The sequence below is a fragment of the Poecile atricapillus genome, chromosome 2, assembly GCF_030490865.1.
Source record: "Poecile atricapillus isolate bPoeAtr1 chromosome 2, bPoeAtr1.hap1, whole genome shotgun sequence".
Classification (NCBI taxonomy): domain Eukaryota; kingdom Metazoa; phylum Chordata; class Aves; order Passeriformes; family Paridae; genus Poecile; species Poecile atricapillus.
This window is the reverse complement of record NC_081250.1, coordinates 56,908,693-56,928,719: the sequence shown is the minus strand read 5'-3', so window position 1 is coordinate 56,928,719 and position 20,027 is coordinate 56,908,693. Positions and strand designations below refer to the sequence as shown.

At 40.4% G+C, this 20,027-nt stretch overlaps 1 protein-coding gene across 1 annotated transcript in view; it reads left to right on the top strand.

The window, feature by feature from the left end:
- The first annotated feature begins 431 nt into the window (after positions 1-431).
- ADCY1 (adenylate cyclase 1) overlaps positions 432-20,027 on the top strand; it is a 139,488-nt gene continuing 119,892 nt past the window's right edge. Inside the window, exon 1 of the mRNA XM_058832517.1 lies at positions 432-1,103. Coding sequence (XP_058688500.1) covers positions 435-1,103 — 669 coding nt within the window. The 5' untranslated portion in view covers positions 432-434. The remainder of the gene's footprint in view (positions 1,104-20,027) is intronic.

Genomic DNA, 20,027 nt, shown 5'->3' with positions numbered 1-20,027 from the left:
TTTCTGAGCTTCCACCCACCCTTTGCCCCCACCCCTCCCTCTGTTTGATTCCAAACCTTTGGATGGTGTTTTGGTGTCATTAGGAGATTAACATCCCTGGAGCACCAGGGGAGGAGGAGTAGGAGGAGGAGGAGGAGGAGGGTGGAGGGGAAAGCGAGACTGCAGGCTGGAAGGTTGGCACATTAACACGAGTGAGACTCTCCTCCCGCCGTCCCTGCCACCCCCGGCTCCTGGGTGGCAGCGGAGGGGGCGTCTGCCGGCGCGGCGGGCTGCGGACGGCGGCTGGCGGGTGCGCCCCGGAGCCGCGGAGCGGCGGGGGCTGCCGGCGGGCGAGCGGCCGCGGCTCCTGCTCGCAGCCCCCCTCTCTTTTATGAGCAGCGAGGCGGCAAAGCGGCAGCGGGGGACACCTGGAGGAGCATTTCTTCCCCGGGTTTATGAATGGCACTGACATGGAGGAAATACCGTTTCAGAAAGTCAAGACCAAGAGGAAGAAGTGCTGCCACTGCTGCTGCTCCCCGCCGGCTGCCGCGGCGTCGGGAGCGGGAGCCGGTTTGGGGGACCCCCCTCCCTTGCTGCTGCTGGATGCCATCGCCTGCGAGGACGAGTTTGACTGCAAGGAGCTGGAGGCTCTCTTCCAGAGCTACAACCTGAAGCTGGAGCAGACGTCCACCCTCAAGGCGCTGGCCGTCCTCATCGTGCTCACCGCCAGCCTAGCCCTGGTGGAGCTGCTCTCCGGCCCCAGCCTGACCATCTCCAAAGGTTCGCACCCGGTGCACTGCATCATCTTCCTCTCCCTTTTCATCGTCACCAATGTCAAGTACCTGCAGGTCACCCAGCTGCAGCAGATCGTCAAGCTCACCTTGCTCTTCAGCTTCACCTTCTCCTTCCTCTGCTGCCCCTTCTCTCTCGGCGCTTACGGCATGGAGCCGCCCAGCGCTCCCGAGCAGGGCATGTGGCAGCTCATGCTGGTAACCTTCGTCTCCTACTCGCTGCTTCCCGTCCGGACGCTGCTGGCCATCGTCTTCGGGCTGGTGGTGTCCGTCTCCCACCTCATCGTCACCGCCACCTCCGTCAGTGCCAAGCGGCAGCGGCTCTGGAGGACGGTGAGAGAGGCCGGGCCGGGCCGGGCCGGGCCGGGTCGGGTCGGGCCGGGTCGGGCCGGGTGCTGCAGCACCGCAGAGCCGCACAGTGCCGGCCCGCCGGCGGGAGGGAGGGAGGCAGAGAGCGGGGAGAGGCGCGGAGCGGCCCGGGAGGCGGCGGGGGAGTGCCCGGAGCTGGCTCCGGCGGGGAAGGGGCGAGCGCTCACCTGTGCCCCAGGCTGTGTCTGTAGTTTCCGAAAGTTTCCGGGAGGCAGGTGGGGATGGGGTGACTCTGGGGAGACAGAACCTCTCGGTTCTCTCTCTGTCTCTCTTTGTCTCTCCAAGGAAAACCGGGGACAGGGCAGGGAAGCCAGCGATACCTTACCAGCCTTACTCATGGGGCAAGTTCAGAGCACTGCATGCACAGTCCGTGCAATACAGCGCGCATCAGTAGCACCACCTGGCTCTGTACAAACTTGGCACAGACAATAAGCTGCGTGTGCTAATAACACCTCCACCGAGTTGGTTCGCATCCTCGCTGTCTGTCTCAGCCGTGGGCCCTTCGTGCCTATGCACAGCCCATCTGCGGGAGGGGCTCTGAGGAAACGATTTGAAATAGGTGGGACGCTCAAAGAGGGAACCCCACCTCGCTGCTCTCCCAGCAAGCGCGGCATTCCCTCTTCAGCTTCCCCAGGGCACCTGCTGCCCCCTTTCCACAAACATTGCCTGCTACAGCAGTGAACTTCCTAGTAATTCCCTTTTCCCTCTGAATTAATCCAGCAAAACCTCCCTCTGCAGCAAGCATCTTTAGAAACGTGCTGCTGCACTCTCCCCTCCTCCCCCGAGGAGCTATTTATATCCCTGCAGGGCTTTCTCCGGCTCTCGTGGCCTGATGGGCCGCACTGGCAGGGGGAGGAGGATGAGGAGATGCGCGTATAGGAAACGTGGGCTGGCAGTCGGGGCTTGCTCCTGAAGGCTCTATGATGTGGCGCGTCTGAGCCACTGGGAAAGAGGAATTGAAAAATCTTTGTGTCCTTCCTTGCACGCATTGATTATGCCTGCCCTCAGGAGAAGGACACCACTTCTGTCGTCCAGATTGGTGCTAAACAACAATTTAATGCGTAATTGAAGTACTTAGTCCATTACTACTGCAAAATGCTGGCATTATTCTCCATGACTGTGTAAGGCTGTGCTGTGATGCTGGAACGTGCACAGTTGACATGGGCATAAATACAGCAGGACTGTATACCTTTGTGCCCAGAACTGCGAATTCCTGGATCCTTCTTCAGTGCTCACACAGACACACACGCCCCAGTGTGACATACATGCACGGAATAGAGACACAGAGACAATCACTGAGTGGGGTTACTGAGACAAACAGGATTATTGATGGCTTCACGCTGCTGAGCTGGTGGACAAAATAAATTGTATATTTTGAAGGGGAAGAGAGAGATAAGCTGAGCTTTATGATTTACCCAGATAATCTGATGGTCTATTTTTAAATATGTGATTTAGAGTTTCCATGTCAGGAAGAGCTGATGGAATCCAGAAGCACTGAGAGGAGCCTTCCTAAAAAGCATCCGGAAGGATGCTAAAACCACTAGAACATTCTTTTTGAATAGGGCTGAAGATAGCTCTTTTTACTGGAGTACCAATTAGTCCTTATGGGAGTCCAGGCTATCCTGGCTACCCGGACACATAGGCAGACTTTCCTTGATGCCAAGCTGCAGCTCAGTGTGGCATCTGCTCTTGTAGATGAGTAACATAAAGAAGCTGACAATAACGTCTGCTCACTAAATTATCTAACCAAGGTCGTGAATGTGAAACATTTTGAAGGGGAAAAAATCTGCCAGCTCTCTCCCTTCATACTAGTTTAACTCAGTTGTTCAACTGGCAAGAAACTGGCTTGAAGATTCGTAGAAATAGTTGACTAACATATGATGTAACATATCTATGTTTCTTCTTCATCACCATCTCCCCCCACCAGAGTAATTTCAGTGGTTTGTATGCAGTCCCCAAAGCAGTATGCTTTGCTGAAAACAGGAGGCAGAAACCAGCTCAGAGTCAAGCAAAATAACTGGTTTGTGAACTTGTGTCACACAGAAACGCACACTGATTTGTGGCTTTTTGGCAAGGAATAAGTCTTCTGGTTTGAAGACCATCTCCATGTATGGAAGGGAATTTTCCCTCACAAAGAAAAAGGAATTTTTTTCCCTTTTCCAAGGAACAACTTTGCAATGGTTGGAAATTTAAAGATATGTAAAGGCCACATCATCTAATTTTATGTGCTTGGCCTGAGACTATCTGAGCCTTTTTTATAAGGGTTAGAATAGACCTTTCTCATGACTGGGATCTGCTTCGCAGACATTGGCTATTATCATGACAGCTCCCATGCTTGTAGACACAGCATGCAGTTGGCGTGTCAGGGAAGCAAGACTGCTCTCTGCAGAGCTGCAGTAGCATGGAGGGCTCTGTTCTCTCTCCCAACTCCATGCTCCCTAGCCCCAAGCAAGTGAATTAATTTAAATTTTTAAACAGATATCTGAAGAATCCAGAAATACAGAAACACCTGCACCAATCACTGAGACTGGTATTCTGTTAAAGAACTCTGACTTTTTTGTGATTCGGGCAGGGAACCCACTTGGGAATCAATTTCATTTTTGCTTAGCCTGAGACTGCAGGTCTAGTAACTTCCATTGAAGTTAAACTCGAAATTTGTCAGCAAGACCAAATAGTTAATTTAGTTTCAAGTTCAATCCATTTACAGGCATAGCTAAGTTAAGGGATTTTTTCTGAAGTGAGCTTTCAGATGCGCATCTTCAATTTCACAAAGTCTGTGGAATCCCCATTCGCAAATCTTTGAATGCCAAAAGCCTCACTAGCTTCAACAGTGCCAGATCAGAACATGAGTGCACCCCATGGCATGCTTAAGACTTGCATTCTTTTATATGTACAAATTCTCTACATAGTAAAATCAACGCTCTTTTTGGCAGAAGTTTGTCATGACTTCTGTTGAGTAAAGCACATTTAATTTGCAAGTGATAGTTTTCTGACAGCACAGTATTGCCTGTGGAGATCACGCCATGCCATGCCATGCCATGCCATGCCATGCCATGCCATGCCATGCCATGCCATGCCATGCCATGCCATGCCATGCCATGCCATGCCATGCCATGCCATGCCATGCCATGCCAGAGGTGAGACATAGGTATGTCATATGTCATATCAAGGCAAGAAGAGAGCAGGAAAGCAAGTATGGGGAAGTGATGAGAGTCAGTGGAATAATGTGACAGAACTTGAGCTTCAGCTTTCCACTCAATAAGTGTTTTGTTCATCAAATGAAAGATTCCAGTCTACTAATATGTCCTGCTCATTTCTAAATAGAAATGCAGTAATTGATTTTTTTATATATATATGTATAAAATAAATGGTGTATATAACCAATATCATATTTATCATGTTAGTTGGACTCTTTCCTTCAGAATCATGGAACAAAATGCTCCTGTCATATAAGGTGACAGGGTATCCATAAACGAAGTTTTAAAAGCTTTGACTCTTGTCTTTTTTTTTTTCCTTTTTTTTCTTTTTTTGTTATTTTCCCTTTACAGATTCCAGATGCATGCTAGGTGCTTCAGAGCCCTTACAGAAATACAGAATCCTGCCCGAAGGATCTTAATATAATTTTTATTGTAATGCAGTGAGTGGGTGTTAGAGACATGAGGACCAGATGGGGTAAGGAAGGCAAAGGCTGCTCATAGAAATTACTCAGTGGTGGCATATGCACCATTTCATGTCTTACCATTAAATAACTGTTTTTGTCCCTCGAAATATTTTTGTCCCCTTTTTAAAAAAAGTATGCTTTTTTCCAGAAAACTAAAAACCGAATCATACACTACCAAAGTACCCTCACACATCACAGGAGTCTTTGTGAAAGAGCAAATCTTCCACAAAAAAACAGAATTACAGCATGAGTAGCAAAGAGCAGAAGAAAGAATGGCACTGTCATAAAGTAGTGCAAAATTTTTTTCAGGATTGTGGTGAAAAAAAGTGGGTTCCGATTAATTTGTTTGGGCTTTTGTTGGGGTTTCTTTGCTTTGGTTTTTTTTGTTAGTTTTTTTGTTGGTTTGTTGGGTTTTTTTTTTTTTGCCTGCATTTAAAACTGATTTTATGCATGCATTTATTTAACTGTATGATAGTACTTTCATTGATTCAGCCAGTACCAAAAAGTGTAGTTGGGATAGACAGACTGTGTAAAGGACAATGTGGGGGAAATTGGTAGAATTTATTTTAAATAATTAATTACTTAAAATTTTATTTTATATTCTTAACTATTTGCAGGTTGTGATGTTATTACAGAATATCACAAGGAATTGCCATGCCAAAGTTAATCTTATTTCTGCCAGTGTTTAAAAGGCAATTAATGAACACATCACTGGCAGAACTGTTCATATCCACACCTTTGTCTCTCACATAGAAGGCAGAGGCTAGTAGCCTAATAAAAAGACTTGTACATCAAAGACAGCTCAGCTCCATTGTCATTATTATTCAGTGCAAAATTCCAGTTTTCTCCTTCATGCATATAAAACGCTGGTGAGGGACTATACTAGTTCATTCTTTGTGATGCTTTTCAAATATCAAGAGTATCTCTAGAATCACAGATATATCTGTGCACTAATAATCTGCTTGAATTCACTATTTTCCTCTCTTTCCAAATACAAGGAGCACTATTTTTAGAGTTTCTCAATATCTGTGTATAAGACTAAGTCTCATTTAATATTTAGTCCATATTGAAAGATTGTTAAAAGTTTGGGGGATATTGGGGTTTTTATTCCTTCCTAGTCAAAGCAGTATCTTGATTTGTGGCATAAGTTTTGTCAGGTATTGACCACAGTCATTTTATCTAGGGGCTGATGTGTAGGATTTTCTATGGAATGTAGAGTACAGGATCTTTCCCCACACAGAGATTAGTATGCTCTTGGGTTCCCGAGTCTCCAGACTGCTGACACTGCTACTCTTCTTGGATTTCCAAAAATTAACAGCATGCTGATGGTTCTGCATGGTTGAGAAATAAGAAGCCTTTGAGAAACTGTCAAGAATCATATGACTTGGAGACAGAGTCGACAATAGTTTATCTTAGAAGTTTAGTTGTTATTCATAGGCAAGATCCCATTATTACTGAAGAAAAAGAAGACTTCTATTAAAAAAAAATATTCAAAAATAATAATAAAAAACAAGATAGTACTGTTATGCACTCAGTTTCTACCCACTTTCTTTGACATTAGGCTCTACCTTCTCCTGTGCCTCCAAGTTCTAAGGGTGATAGCTTTCGTTCTGCTGGTGGTGTTGCCTATATTGGCAGCATCCGGAGTCTTCCACGGGAAGGAAGGGGATGTTTATGTTAATGTTGATAATATGCATTTCTCTTCCTTTGTCGTTCTACAGCTCCATGTTTCATCCAAATTTTTAAAATAGTTTTCTTTTCATGTATGTTAAATACTTGTTCTTTGTTGCAACTAACACCAGATCTGTGCATCTTCATGTTCACATTTCTTTAACTGACCATTGCGGGGGTATTTTTTATAGCTGTGGGTGTTATCTTCAACACTAAGTCTGTGCTGCACCTTTTGTAATCCCATGCTTGTACTCCGCTATCTCCTGTGTCTCCCCTTCTCAAGGTCTATACTATGTTTCCACAGGTCTACATTTCTCCATAGTACTGTGTTATGTTTTAATCATAAAACTGTTGTGCTAACGAAGATAAGCAAAAGTAATGTAAATGAGCTAGATAGATCTGGTCAATTAGGGGAAAATGTTTAAACCAGGTAAAACAATGTGTGCAGTAGTTAAAAACAAAAACAAACAAAAAACCCACAAAAATTCAGCCTGAGAAGCTACAATTTTAGCCCAGAACAAGCCTGACATGACTCAGTCTGGAAGCTTTGCAAAGTTAGTGAATAACTTACAGTTTTTTATATAGCAGTGGAAATAGACTAAGAGCAATGGCAATGCAGTATTACAGGTCTATATGGTTACATTCCTTCTTAATGTGTGTGGTTTAGACTGTCTCCATGTGTCCTGTTACTGCTTTTATTTTAATGATATTAAAGTGAGCCTAAGGGTGTTTTCATTTCAAAATGGCAAAATGTTATTGCCTAGACCCTAGTTTATAGCAAAACATTGCATGTAATATTAGTAATTATGAACTGTATTAATTTACATGCTTACTGCATGGAAAAGTAGTTTTTGTGTGTGTTTGTGCAGCTCTGAGCTCAGGGGCTGCCAATTTGGTTTAAAAGATCTTTGGTGGTTCTATGGGATAAATAACCAAGGGTTTCTATTCCTTTTTTCCTTTTTTTTTTTTTTTTTTTCCTGAACATGTAATTTTGGATATATTCACAGCTAAACTCCTATGAGAAAATGTTGATTACAGGGAGTAGTTGTTCTTGATATGTTCTGCCATTCAGGCTTCTAAATATTTTCTTAATCTTGTTTACCCCAGTTATTAGAATAGTGCAGTGTTTTGCTAGACAGAGCCAGTGTAATACAACTAAGTTAGTGCAGATTTAAATTTCTTTTCATCTACTTTAAGCACAGCCCTGCATGTGTGCTTGTCTGTACATGGGCCTTACTAACCAGAACAAAAGTGTTCTTTCTAGCATCTTATCTCATTCTGTCAGTTTAGATGCAGTGCACTCCTTCTCTTGCTATTCCAGAAAACATTAGCTAGCATAAAATAATGTTTTCTGTCTATCATGGTTAGTTACTGTCTTTAACTTTCTCAGATGCAAAAGACAATATACTCCTGGCTTTACATCTCTTTTCTGTGTTAGCATAAAATGGTACAAACATAACTAAATGTAGGTGGCATGTATGGAAAACCAGAGATGAGCCAGGAAAGCATTGGTTTTTGTTCCTTCTGAACTCTTGGTGGTGCCAAGAGGGAAAAATTGTTAGAAAGTCTGTTATGAGTGTGGGAAAGGCATGGCTTCAGACAGACTTCGTGTTCTGATTAATTCATAACGTTATAAGAAAATTTCTTCTAGGACTTGATATGTTTGTGTTTTATGACAGGAAGAACTCAGGCAATATTAACTCCTATAAAACTCTTGCTGTTGGGGAGGTGAGGAAGGAGTGCAAGCTGAAGAGACTTATTCAAGTTTTGGAGCTGAGCTTTCTGGCTATGATGGATGTGTCTGAAGGACTATCAATGATTAGAATGTAATATTTTAATTTTTTTTCCAAATTATCTTACTTTGTTTCTTATTTTCTTCCTCTGGGAAACTTTTCATGGAAGAAATTTGCTTTGCTTCAAATTTTTATGATACCTGCCTAGAGGAATTTGAGGAAACAACATGGTTACTACTTTGTCCAGCTGTTTATATTCTTCATGAATTTACCACATTATCTGATTTCTGAAATAAAATCACCAAGTGTTTTATATATACAGAAAAGCTGTTTTCTCCATCAGTATTTGAAACAGTGAAAAATCCCAGAAATGTGGATCTAGTGTGTGGCTTTAAGACAAGCAATAAGGTGCAAAAAACCCACAAGAAAGATTGTTACTTCTTTAGCTATAGTTCAGGAAATACAGAAATTCTTTGTCATCCAGAGATGTGTATTGCAAGAAATGTGTGGCTAGTATGAAAAATGTTACAGAGCAATATTTCACTTTAACATCACCTTTCAGATATTTGTTCTGGAGCAAGATGTTAATTCTTGGGTTCAGTAACAAATGGTTGTATATCTCCTGTATAGAAGTAAACATAATTAACTTTTTACAGTGACTAGCACATAAAATTAAGAAGTGCTTACCTTGGCAGTTGTGGGGTTTTTTCATAGGTTACTCATTCATACACTACAATGTACAAATGTTTGTCAATTGCCATAAATCTGCTTATGATTACCTCTTAGAAGATGAAAGCAATTATCCACCCACACAAAATTAGCAAATTAAACAACACTAATAAACACAGTTTTAAAAAGAGTTTTAAAAATATTTAAAAATATTTCCTTAATTTGAGTATCATCAGGTTGAAAAAGAATATTGTGCTTGAACAGGACTTATCAAATTTGCCCACAAGAAGTTGAAAAGAGGTCCTCCCTCCCTCCCTCCCTCCCTCCCTCCCTCCCTCCCTCCCTCCCTCCCTCCCTCCCTCCCTCCCTCCCTCCCTCCCTCCCTCCCTCCCTTCCTTCCTTCCTTCCTTCCTTCCTTCCTTCCTTCCTTCCTTCCTTCCTTCCTTCCTTCCTTCCTTCCTTCCTTCCTTCCTTCCTTCCTTCCTTCCTTCCTTCCTTCCTTCCTTCCTTCCTTCCTTCCTTCCTTCCTTCCTTCCTTCCTTCCTTCCTTCCTTCCTTCCTTCCTTCCTTCCTTCCTTCCTTCCTTCCTTCCTTCCTTCCTTCCTTCCTTCCTTCCTTCCCTCCTTCCCTCCTTCCCTCCTTCCCTCCTTCCCTCCTTCCCTCCTTCCCTCCTTCCCTCCTTCCCTCCTTCCCTCCTTCCCTCCTTCCCTCCTTCCTTCCCTCCTTCCTTCCTTCCCTCCTTCCTTCCCTCCTTCCTTCCTTCCCTCCTTCCTTCATCTGTCTGTATAAAACACAATGTAGGAAAATGAATTTTGAGGTAAATTGATCCCTATTCATTCAAAGGTGAAGGATTCTGGTGTGAACCTCATTTCACTTGAAATGCCAAAAACCATCTCACAGGGTTTCAGGAAGAATTACCTGATGTGCCAAAAATTCTTCTTGCCTGTAGTAATTTCTTCCCAGAATGTTTCAACTAAACAGGTACATAATTTAATGTGAACTATATAGAAAGCTAGTATCTGCTTGTTTGTGAAATGACATGGAAGAAGTAATAGCAGTGTAAAGTTATGGCCAAACAAGCATGCAAGAGACAGAAGCTGCACCAGGATCAAATTTCCACCGTTGCACACTGTCTCTGGAGTCTGCTCTGCAGACCCCTGGTCGCTGCTGTCATGGCTGTCAAAGATTGGAATGCTACTCTCACCTGGTATTATGGATCCCAGAGCTGTGGTGCTATGCCCTGGAGAGCGAGGATTACTCCTCATTGATGTCCTGTGTGATTCCTGGTACTGCACCCTGCAAGCTGTTGTGCTGATCTCTCTGCTGATCCTTGCTGGTTTAGTGTAAATCAGCTGTCACTGCAGGGGCTGTGGGAGTTGAAGAAGCCCAGTTTTAAGTTCACAGTTGGATTAGCTATGGTGAATGCTCTGTCACTCCTATATTCTCTGAAATACTAGGAATAATGGTGCTTTTCAAAACAGAGAAACAAACTGAGCACTCTTCATGTTCAGTATGTGAGTTCCCTCTTTCCTCCACCAGTTATGTAAATGACAGTGGTGAATGATAGCTGCTTGAGTTCCCCCAGATGGAAAGATTACAGCAGCTTATTTGGCCTTCTCCATGCAGCTCTCTCTATTTTAGGCAGCAGTAGATTGAGGAGATTGCAGCTGAGTTAATTTGCCTCATCTGTTAGTCAAAATAAACTGCTTTATCAATAGTCCATTACTTCTTGCTTGCACTATTAAAAAAATTAGTCTGGTTTTTGCCTTTGAAGAGAACACAGCCTGAAGAGGGGTTTCCTATTCTAAACTGCTCTTCACAATACTGATTAATGTTAACACAATGGCTGAAATGGCTTTGGTAGGAGAGCAGTGTGATTTTCTATCTGGGAGTGCCTACTCTTCTTATAATAGCTTCTGGAGTATCCATCACTGAAAAGGATAGTGATGTTCAAGAGGAAAGAGTGGGCATCATTTGCTGGATTTTCTTAGCTTGCCTATTGGCAATGACAAATGCACTTTTCTTACTCTTGAGTCTTAGAAGAATACTCTGAAAAAATCAACAGTTTTTATTTTACAGTTAGGATGACCAGAAGTACTGAAATGGGCAATGTACACTTGTAAAGCTGTGGGTTATTCTTTATCCCTAACTGATATTTTTGTAGCAGTGTTAGTGTATCATCAGAGGATGTAATAATTTAAATTTTTTTTTTTTTGATTGCTTGCTTTTTTTTTTTTTTTATTTTCCTGATGATGCTTTGGTGCAACCAGTCCCTGTCAGGTTTTTGCTGATTACTGCAGTTCTTGGTGTGGTACCCTCTACTGAATTTCCCTCAAAAAGGAGTATCAACCAGATATGAAAGATAGAACATTCTTATCTGGGGTGGAGATTACTGCAGAAAGAAGGATGATCATTCCTAATTCCCCTAAGAGTACACAATATTCAGGCCCAAGGTGTTGTGACATTAGCAAGTCTGCAGTCATCACCTTTGTTCCAAATATTTTTGCCATCATTTGCAGAAGTCACATTTCTTCAGCACAACTGTATACTGAAAAACTGAGCTTAGCTACTGATCATAAAGATCTTTCTTTCTCTTGGGATAAAGATGTAATACCTAAAGTAAGGAGAAATTTTCTTTCCTACAAAATGTCTTACATGCCCCTGAAGATGTCTTTGAAGTTTATTAAGTTTCTGGTCCTTTTTAAATGTAAGGATTTGACATATAAATAAACCATTATCTAACATTCTCAAAGAAATTCTCTTCACAGGGATATATCAGCTATCTCAGCTCCTTTTTCCCTTGTGTATCACAGTTGCTGCCATTCCACTCATAAAAATAGAAAAAAAATTGAAAAATGAAAGATTTACAGCTACTTTGTACGGCTGAAACCTTTTTTCTGGAGTTGTAATTTAAAAAGAAAAGCATTTCTAAAGCTGATATACTTCTGAGTTACAGTGATCTTACTGTGCAAATCCTAGATGGAGATGGCTCTATTCAATGGTGCAAAGCTTGGAAAAGATTTTTTTCTTCTTTATTGCTGCTCAGGGGTTCAAGAGTGGAGGTGTATGAGGGAAAAGTCTTTTCTTCTTTGGAGCCACATTTCAAATTTAGGTTTGTAAAGTTCAAGTTTCTGTGCATGTAACATGGCAATAAATGCAGAATATTTAGAGGGTGTGGGTTTTTTCCTTCAAGGAATGCTTAAGCTATCTGGAAACAAGTAGGTATAGTAGTTCAAAAGCTGGCACAAAGCAGGCTGTATGGGAGTAGACAAAGAAGGGAAAGCCATTAGGGGTGAGATTACTAATCCTCAAAAGAAATGTTTCTGTCTCTAGCATCTGACAATCTCTCAGTTATTTTCAGAGTTGGTTAAACTATCTCCAGTTGAAAACATTCCTAGGATTGGTGTAGACGTCAGAGGTCTACCAGTGGCCGGGACATAATAGTGTATCACTCTATCACATGGCTATTGCAATATTAGCAATTGTAGATGCTGATTGGTACTATCAGTCTGAGCAGTTTGTGGGCTAAATGTTGGGGAGTTTCATGTGGCAAAGGAGTACCACAGGAAAAATAGCATCTAGTTAGCTTTCTCAGTCTTTTTTCAGCAGATAGGACGCTTCATTTATTACGCCTCTCCTGACCTCTCTAAATGAGTGAATTTCTAGTCTGGTACACAATGAATGGAGGAAATTCTTATCAAGACAAAATTACTGACATGTAAATGGCTAGTAGGTGTCCATTTAACAATTAGTAAACAGCAGAGTCTTGGTTCCACTATCCATTTTGAGGATTAATTTAGTCCTTGGACACATTGCAATGTCAGTGTCGGTCAAACATAATGCCAAAGACAAGAAACAAACTGCATTTTTCACCAGCCTATTGATGATGCCTTGGGCATTTGAAGCACACTGTCCCAGTGTTGGGCTCTCCATGTACAAACTGTGCCAGTTTTACAGTGTGTGCAAACAGAACAGGAACTCCAGGTAATACATTTTCTCCTCTGACTCAAGAAAACTGTAACACAATTCTTTACATTCAAAAGAGGAGAGACATGCTGACAGACCTTGGTGCACTCACTTTTCTGCCCTGTGGAGTCCCTCTTATTCTAGGTCAGTTGTGCCTGTGCTTTTGCTAAAGGTGGGTAGCACTCTGTACTGTCCCACCTAAGGCATGATTTTGTGAATATGTCAGTCAAGCCTAGTCTGTGACTTTAGAAACTCTGTAACACAGCTAGGTGTATTTTGTCTATACAGCCTTCTAGGCTGTAATCTCATCTCTGTGTAGATCATAAAGTGGCATTGAAGTGCTAATACACAGATCAGATAAAAGGAGAGCTCATGAAGCCTGGTGGTAACTGTTGATGTCATCACATCTGCTGTTTATGTCCTGAACAGTAAACTTGGAAACCATTAGTAGGTGTGATGACATGTGGTGCTCACGTAATGTTCTCTGAATAGGAATCAGAAATCTCTAGCATTGAAAAACAGTGTCTAGACTTTGCTCAGACTCCAGGAATATCAGATATCTAGACTCTAGTAGGAAGGAAGTTTCACAGGTGAATGATTTAGGTTAAACAATGTTAAAAGGCCAGCTGTTTCTTTATGGGTTTCCAGAAACCAGATTTTAACAGCCTAATTTTGCTCTGAATCAGTATTTTAAATCATCATTACCACAAAAAAAAAGGTAGTCTCATACATGTGGGTACAGCCCCCTGTCCACTAGCTTTCACCATGCAATAGCAGTTGAACCCCTGCGCTGAGTGGAGTGGGAAGCCACCAATGTGAATTAGAACCAGCCAGGTAGGATGGGCTCCTAGATGGATGCTTTTGAAAGTTGTCATCACACCTGCATGGGCTTCTGTGCTGGCATGAAGAGACTGGGAATAGGAATGAACAACCAGTGGAAAAAAAAGGTCCAGAAATGTTTTTTTTTTGCTGTTCTGTCAGTTTAGGTCCTCATGTAAAAGCCACATTGTATTTACTGCTTCATGAACTTCAGCAGGAATAGTGTTAGCCTGATTACATCTTTTGTAAATGCAGCCTAACTTTTAACTTTATACTTAATCATATGTGCCTTAACTTAGGTATGGATTTCTGGAAAATACTTAAAACTGGTGTTATAGCTAAGTGTTGGTTGATTTAGTATAGGTGTTGAAACAATGGCTTTCATCGATGGATCCTGGAACAGCTTTCAGCTTAGGTTCCAAACCTTATTAAGCAGTTTGAAAACATAAATTACTGTTAATGACAAAAAATCCTATTTTCTTATGTTTCAAAAACACTTGAAAAGTAATTCAAGGACCCGCCCTGACACCATGTATATAGGGGAACTAATTTTCTAAATTATACTGAAAAAAAAAGTTACATTTAAAAACAGTTAGAAGCAAAATAAAGTTGTTTAAACGATTTGGATTCCTACCAGGTGCCATCTTTAAGTGCCTCAAAACTTCAAATATTGCACCAGTGTCCATAAAGAAGTGGATCATTTATAACCAGTATATTTGCCTCAGTGAATGAGTCATGGAAGTTCTGGAGCAGGTTACATCCCTGGTATCAAGTACCGAAGATACTATATGGAATTTTGATATGGGAAATCAATGGGCTTTGCATGTTAGCTTGGAAATGTTATGTGAACATGTTGTTTCTTTCAGATGGACAGAAACTATCTTCTCCCCACACAAAATACGCAGATTCTATCTTACACTACTTGCTTTGGCTATATTTGTTTCTGAACACCTGAGTTACAAAGCAGACCCTTGAAGAAGGCCTTAATTTTGACAGCAAGATGATACCCTATAATAACCTATGCTTTTCAGCACTGTTGCATCCAGTCACAGCAGGAGCTGAAGATTTACAGTCTATTTAAATTTGTCTTGCAGTGTGTTTCAGGAAGAGATCTTGCATAGTACTGTTGTTGAATGTATTCAAATAAAGATGTCATGCAGAAAATTCATTGGAAGCACAAAAGAATGCTTGCTGAAAATTAGTGGTGGAGTGCTATGAAATATACTACTACTAAGTCCTGAAACTAGTCTTACTTTGCAGTTGTGTTTCAGGAAGGATTTACCTGCTTAAGGTGCTTCTTTTCTAATGACTGTTTTCTCATTGCAGCTGAGAAAACACTAACACATAGCAAACAAGGCATTGCTCACAAACCTTACATATCAAATTCTAGGCTGAAATTCACTGTGTCTTATTATTATTTAATATTTGATGTTGTGGTAGCATCTACAAGTGTCAATTCCCATGAGCTTCTCAACTCAGTGCTTGTTGTCCAGGCGCACAAATAACAGGCAATTCATATTGCTCTGCTAGACATTGCAAAGAACAGGAAGAAGTCTAAGATGAAGAGAAGTGAGATGATTTTCCAGAATTCAGAGGTCAATCAGATTAGATTGGAAGTGTTCTGACTTCAGCTGCAGTTGACTGGGACAAGAACTTAATAAGTAACGACTCCATATTAAGCATCATAATGCCCTAAGGAATAGTTTAAAATATTTCCATTTCCTCTGGGCTAAGATACAGTGTCATGTTTTCCTTTCAATTACTTTGAGATGAAGCTTTTCCTCTGGTCTGCATGACTCGGGGCAGGATGTTCATAAAAGAGTGAAGAGTTTCACGTTACAGTTAAATGGAGCATGTTTATGAGCCACTTAATCTACTTTTTTTTCAATGTATTTGCTTCAGTGACTTTTTTATTAACTGCAAAAGATGTAAATGAAAGGTTGAATTTGTTTACCCAAAGCAATGGCATGATTATACACAAGTAAGAATAGCTATTCATCTATATATTTTCCAAAAACAATCAAAATTTTTTAATTTCAATTTTTTTCTCCCTTGGAAACTACAAATATGTTTTTGAATAAATTTCCATCTTGTTTTTTGAACAAAAGATCCATAATTTGTACATTTTAATGTCTATCTGTTGTAATTCTGTAGGACATATAGTGTGATAAAGATGAATGGCATTATACCAGAGCATATTGTGGTCTAATTATGATAATGGTAAGAAACTTACACTAAGCAATGGAAAATCTGAAAAATTCAAATGCCCCTTAAATGCTCACTATTTTATTTTCTGTCTGACCTTTCTAAAGAACTATTAGCAGGCTTTCTGGAGGCAGTACACTCGTTTGTCTGCAGAGGATTTGGGCTTCATTTTGTTCCACAACATTAAAGAAGTAGATATAAGATGGATGTACTTGAGAGGAAGCTTGAGGGTGCCACTGGTTAATCAAACAAAAAAGAAGATGCAAACTGTTCTGTATCCCATTGCTAACAGATTATAATTCCCAGGAGCAGCTTCACAAATTTTGTGAGTTAGAAGAATTTTGCCATGTACATTGCAGACCTTTACTTGTGTCAGTATGTTTGGCAGCACATGATTAAAGCACACTTTAGAACAAAAATCAAAATGATCAAAGAATAGATAAAAAGTTTATGATGCAAGGAATATAAGTGACTTTGTTTTATAAAATATTGTGAAAAAATACTATTTTCTCTCTCTCTGATTTCATTTGTGAAAATTTCACTGCACTTTCTTTTTGCTATTTGAATAATACATTTGAATACTGCAAATGGTCTGTAGTGCACAATCTGCTTCACAAAGACAAAGCATATTGATTCTGAAAGTTATTGAAAGAAATATCCTGCCTGTTTTTTATTTTCTCTCTTTCCTCATTCAGTTTTTCTCTCCCAAAGGAAATGAGTCAGAGGACTCTCAATTTCTCATTCTGTCTGTCTCTTTTCCTTGTTAGTGTTCTTGCACAGACTTCATAAAAATTTTCCCTCAACTCATCTCTAAGCATCTCTATAACCAGGGGAAGGTCTCTCTTTTTGATATATTTTCATATTTTTATTACGCAAGTCGTAAATACGGATTTCTGGATCTTGTCCTCAACTCCTGCTTGTGCAAGACCCTCAAAAGAGGATTCATCTTGGGGAGCTTCAATTCCTCCCACTTTTCAAGAACAGAAATTGATGCAGAAATGAGAAAGATCAAACAGTATCTCTCTGACTGTTCTGCTTTATTCTGCAATAAGCATTTCACCCAGTAACTTCAGGGGTGGATTTGCTTAAGTATGAGCATCAAGACTCCCTTATAAACTGTTTTTAAAGTCAGAAAACAATAAAATAGCTGGCACTTTCTGAAAGATGTTCTGTACAAGGTAAGTTTGTGAAGCTGTGATAATAGCTGAAAAGCTGGGTTTTTTTCATAGTTCTTGGAAAATAAAAAGTTCTTTTGTGTCTAAAACAAAGAACATTTTGTCACTAAGTATTTGAAATAAAATATTCAGTTTTAGCTTTCTGCATTACTTTTTCATACTTTTTTCTAAGGAGATCTTCTTAAATCTATGATTACAGAGTATGTCCTAATCTGATCGATGTTTCTGGATGCAACCTGAGGGTCATTACTGAACAGCAGTAAACAGAAAATGCTGAAAATACTTAAACTGTTGTTATTCCTTTTATAAATTATTTTTGCCTTCTGTTTGAAGTTCTCTGTGCAACCCTGACCAGCAAGTGTAATATCCTAAGTGTATTGCTTGTGACTTTCTGCAAACATATCCAACTTCTTGAGGTTTTCTTTGTTTGCTTCTTGAAAGATCAGTTATCATTTGCCAGGAAAAAAAAAAATAATACACCACTCAACATTCTTAAAGTGAAGCTTGGGTTTTTGTGAATAAATACTCTCTGACAGTTCTTGTCCTCTGAAGCTTTAATGCAAATGTTAAAAGCCTCCAGGACAATATAAGTTACAGCCCTTTACAAATATAGTTTCCAGGGCAACTAAAGGGCCTGCTGTTTCATAAACACTGTTCTCTCAAGCAGAAACATTTGTCTGTCTACTGGAAGATTATTTTACACTTAAGCATGTTAATTTCAAACTCATATTCCCCTTGTGAAACTATCACCTTCATTCAGATCTGGACCATTTGAAAGTAAGGCATGGAAATGTATCAAACAACTGCACTTGTAAGTGAGGTTTGGGCTGTAAGTGTGACTGGTGTGATATAAGAGAGCTGACAGAGTTCCTTGTGTGCTGCAGCAGTATCCTTCCTTTGTCGCCCAGCCAGGGACTGACACACAGCTCCTTCTCAGTGTGACGTGCTTTGTCACTCCTGACTGTTGGGACCTCACTGGTGGATCTCAGATCAGGCTTTTATTGCCACTGAGTTGTGGAAAGGGGGATTTCTTTGGTTAACAGAATTTATTTGGGCTTTGGCTACGAAAAAGTGTACACTTTGCTATTGAATTCAACATGTATACTTTCTGTGTGAAAAAGGTGATTGTGTTAATGACCTTTTTTCACAATCTCCGTGTGCACTCATACACCACTTGACTAACATCCTCTTTGAACAATTTAATTGTTTGTGATAACCAGCAGTATTTTCAACCTTTGGGCTCTGAATTCTTGTTGTTGTTCTGCCTTTTTTGTGACATACTACTCCATGTGATAACAGCATTACGAGCTTGGCTTTTGCATGGCCTAATATTAATACAGGATCAACAGACTGTGTGAATTCTACACTTCTTATATAGTGCAGTCAATGTAGTATATGAGTGGCATATTAATTGACTCAAATGGACTTTAATGATAGACTAGAAGGTGACAGATTAAAAGTCAAGGCCAAAAAAGAGATGAAAACCACTATTTGAGTGACTTTCTAATTGTGCTTTGAGTAATGTATTTCCAGTACTGGCAGCATGATTAGTCTGGGTAAGATTTAGATAACACAGTAAAAACTGCAGTAACTTTATTATTATTTTTCTTGTGCAACTAAAGAGGTCTTTTAAGCACAGTAATTTTGGGAAATGAAGCAGATCTTGTCCTCAGCTCTATTTGCATAACTCTTCCTGATTTCTGCACCAAATGCATTCATGCATATCCAAGTACTATACCAAACAATGACCTAGATTAGAAGGTTGTTTTAATTATGTATATTCATTAGTATATTTTAAAGAGTTATTTCACCTTTTTGTTAATTTTAAGTGAGATGAGAACTCCTGCTTATCTGTTAAGACAACTGCCTCAAATGAAGTTAGTTTACACAGCTTCAGAGACTCCATTATTTTTTCATTATTTTCTGTCTGTCCATCCATTCTTGCTTTCTTTAGGGGCTGGTTGGTTTGTTTGTTGATTTTGTTTGCTTGATTGTTTATCTTTCTTCCTCCTCAATTTTTCTTACTTTGATTCCCCCTTCCCATATTTATCGCCTCTCCTCCCCTTATCCCCGCCTGGTGATAGAAGAAAAAAACCCATTAGCTATTGTCTTCATTTATTTTCTTCCCTCAGTACAAATGTTGATGTCAGTCTGTTCATGCACACTGCTCAGATGAACACAAGAACAGCACATTGGAAAATCTGTAGAAAATTGTGCAGGGCTAGACTCTGTATCATTCTGTAGGAATGTTTTCAGTATCATGAATTTTGAGTAGAAAAGCCTAAGGAAAAGTAAAGTACAGATTTCAATAATTGCTCTTCTGGCTGCTTGTAGTGTTTTACAGATTAAAGCATTTTAATTTTTGAGATTTGAAACAAATTCTTTGGTTCTTTTCTCACTGAGAGGTAGACCCCTGTTTAGGTTTTATCACCAAACTAGTCAGTAAGTGTAAAAAACATTTAAACATAAATTTGTAAATGTGTCTTCTACTCACTTTTATGAAGGCTAAATATCCCTTTAGAAACAATTTAAGATGTGACACTGACTATAACATATATCCAATACTGCATCATCTGTATACTCAGTGAGACTTAGACTGCAAGGTACAGGTTAAGGCCCATACATGATATTAAGGCAATTAGGCACCCAACAGAATGTGTGGTTTTGCACCCAAGTCAGCACGTGGCTGAGTGCTTTCAGCTGGTTCACACAACTTCTCCATAATCAGGTCTTTATTAGCAGACAATTAGAAAACCCTGGATAATGATGGAAACTGGTTCACATGGAAGCAAATTCCAAGAATAGGTGGGAAATCACATTTTTATCAGGAAAGCTTAGTTTGATAAATGTCACCTCAGGAATCAGTTGCTGTTTCTCAGGCTCCACATGAGGAGGGCCACATAAAAGCTGTGAAGTACAAATGGATGCAGATAGAAATGGTCCAGTTACAGAGTGCTTATAATGGGCACAGCAAAGCAAAAATGGTTAA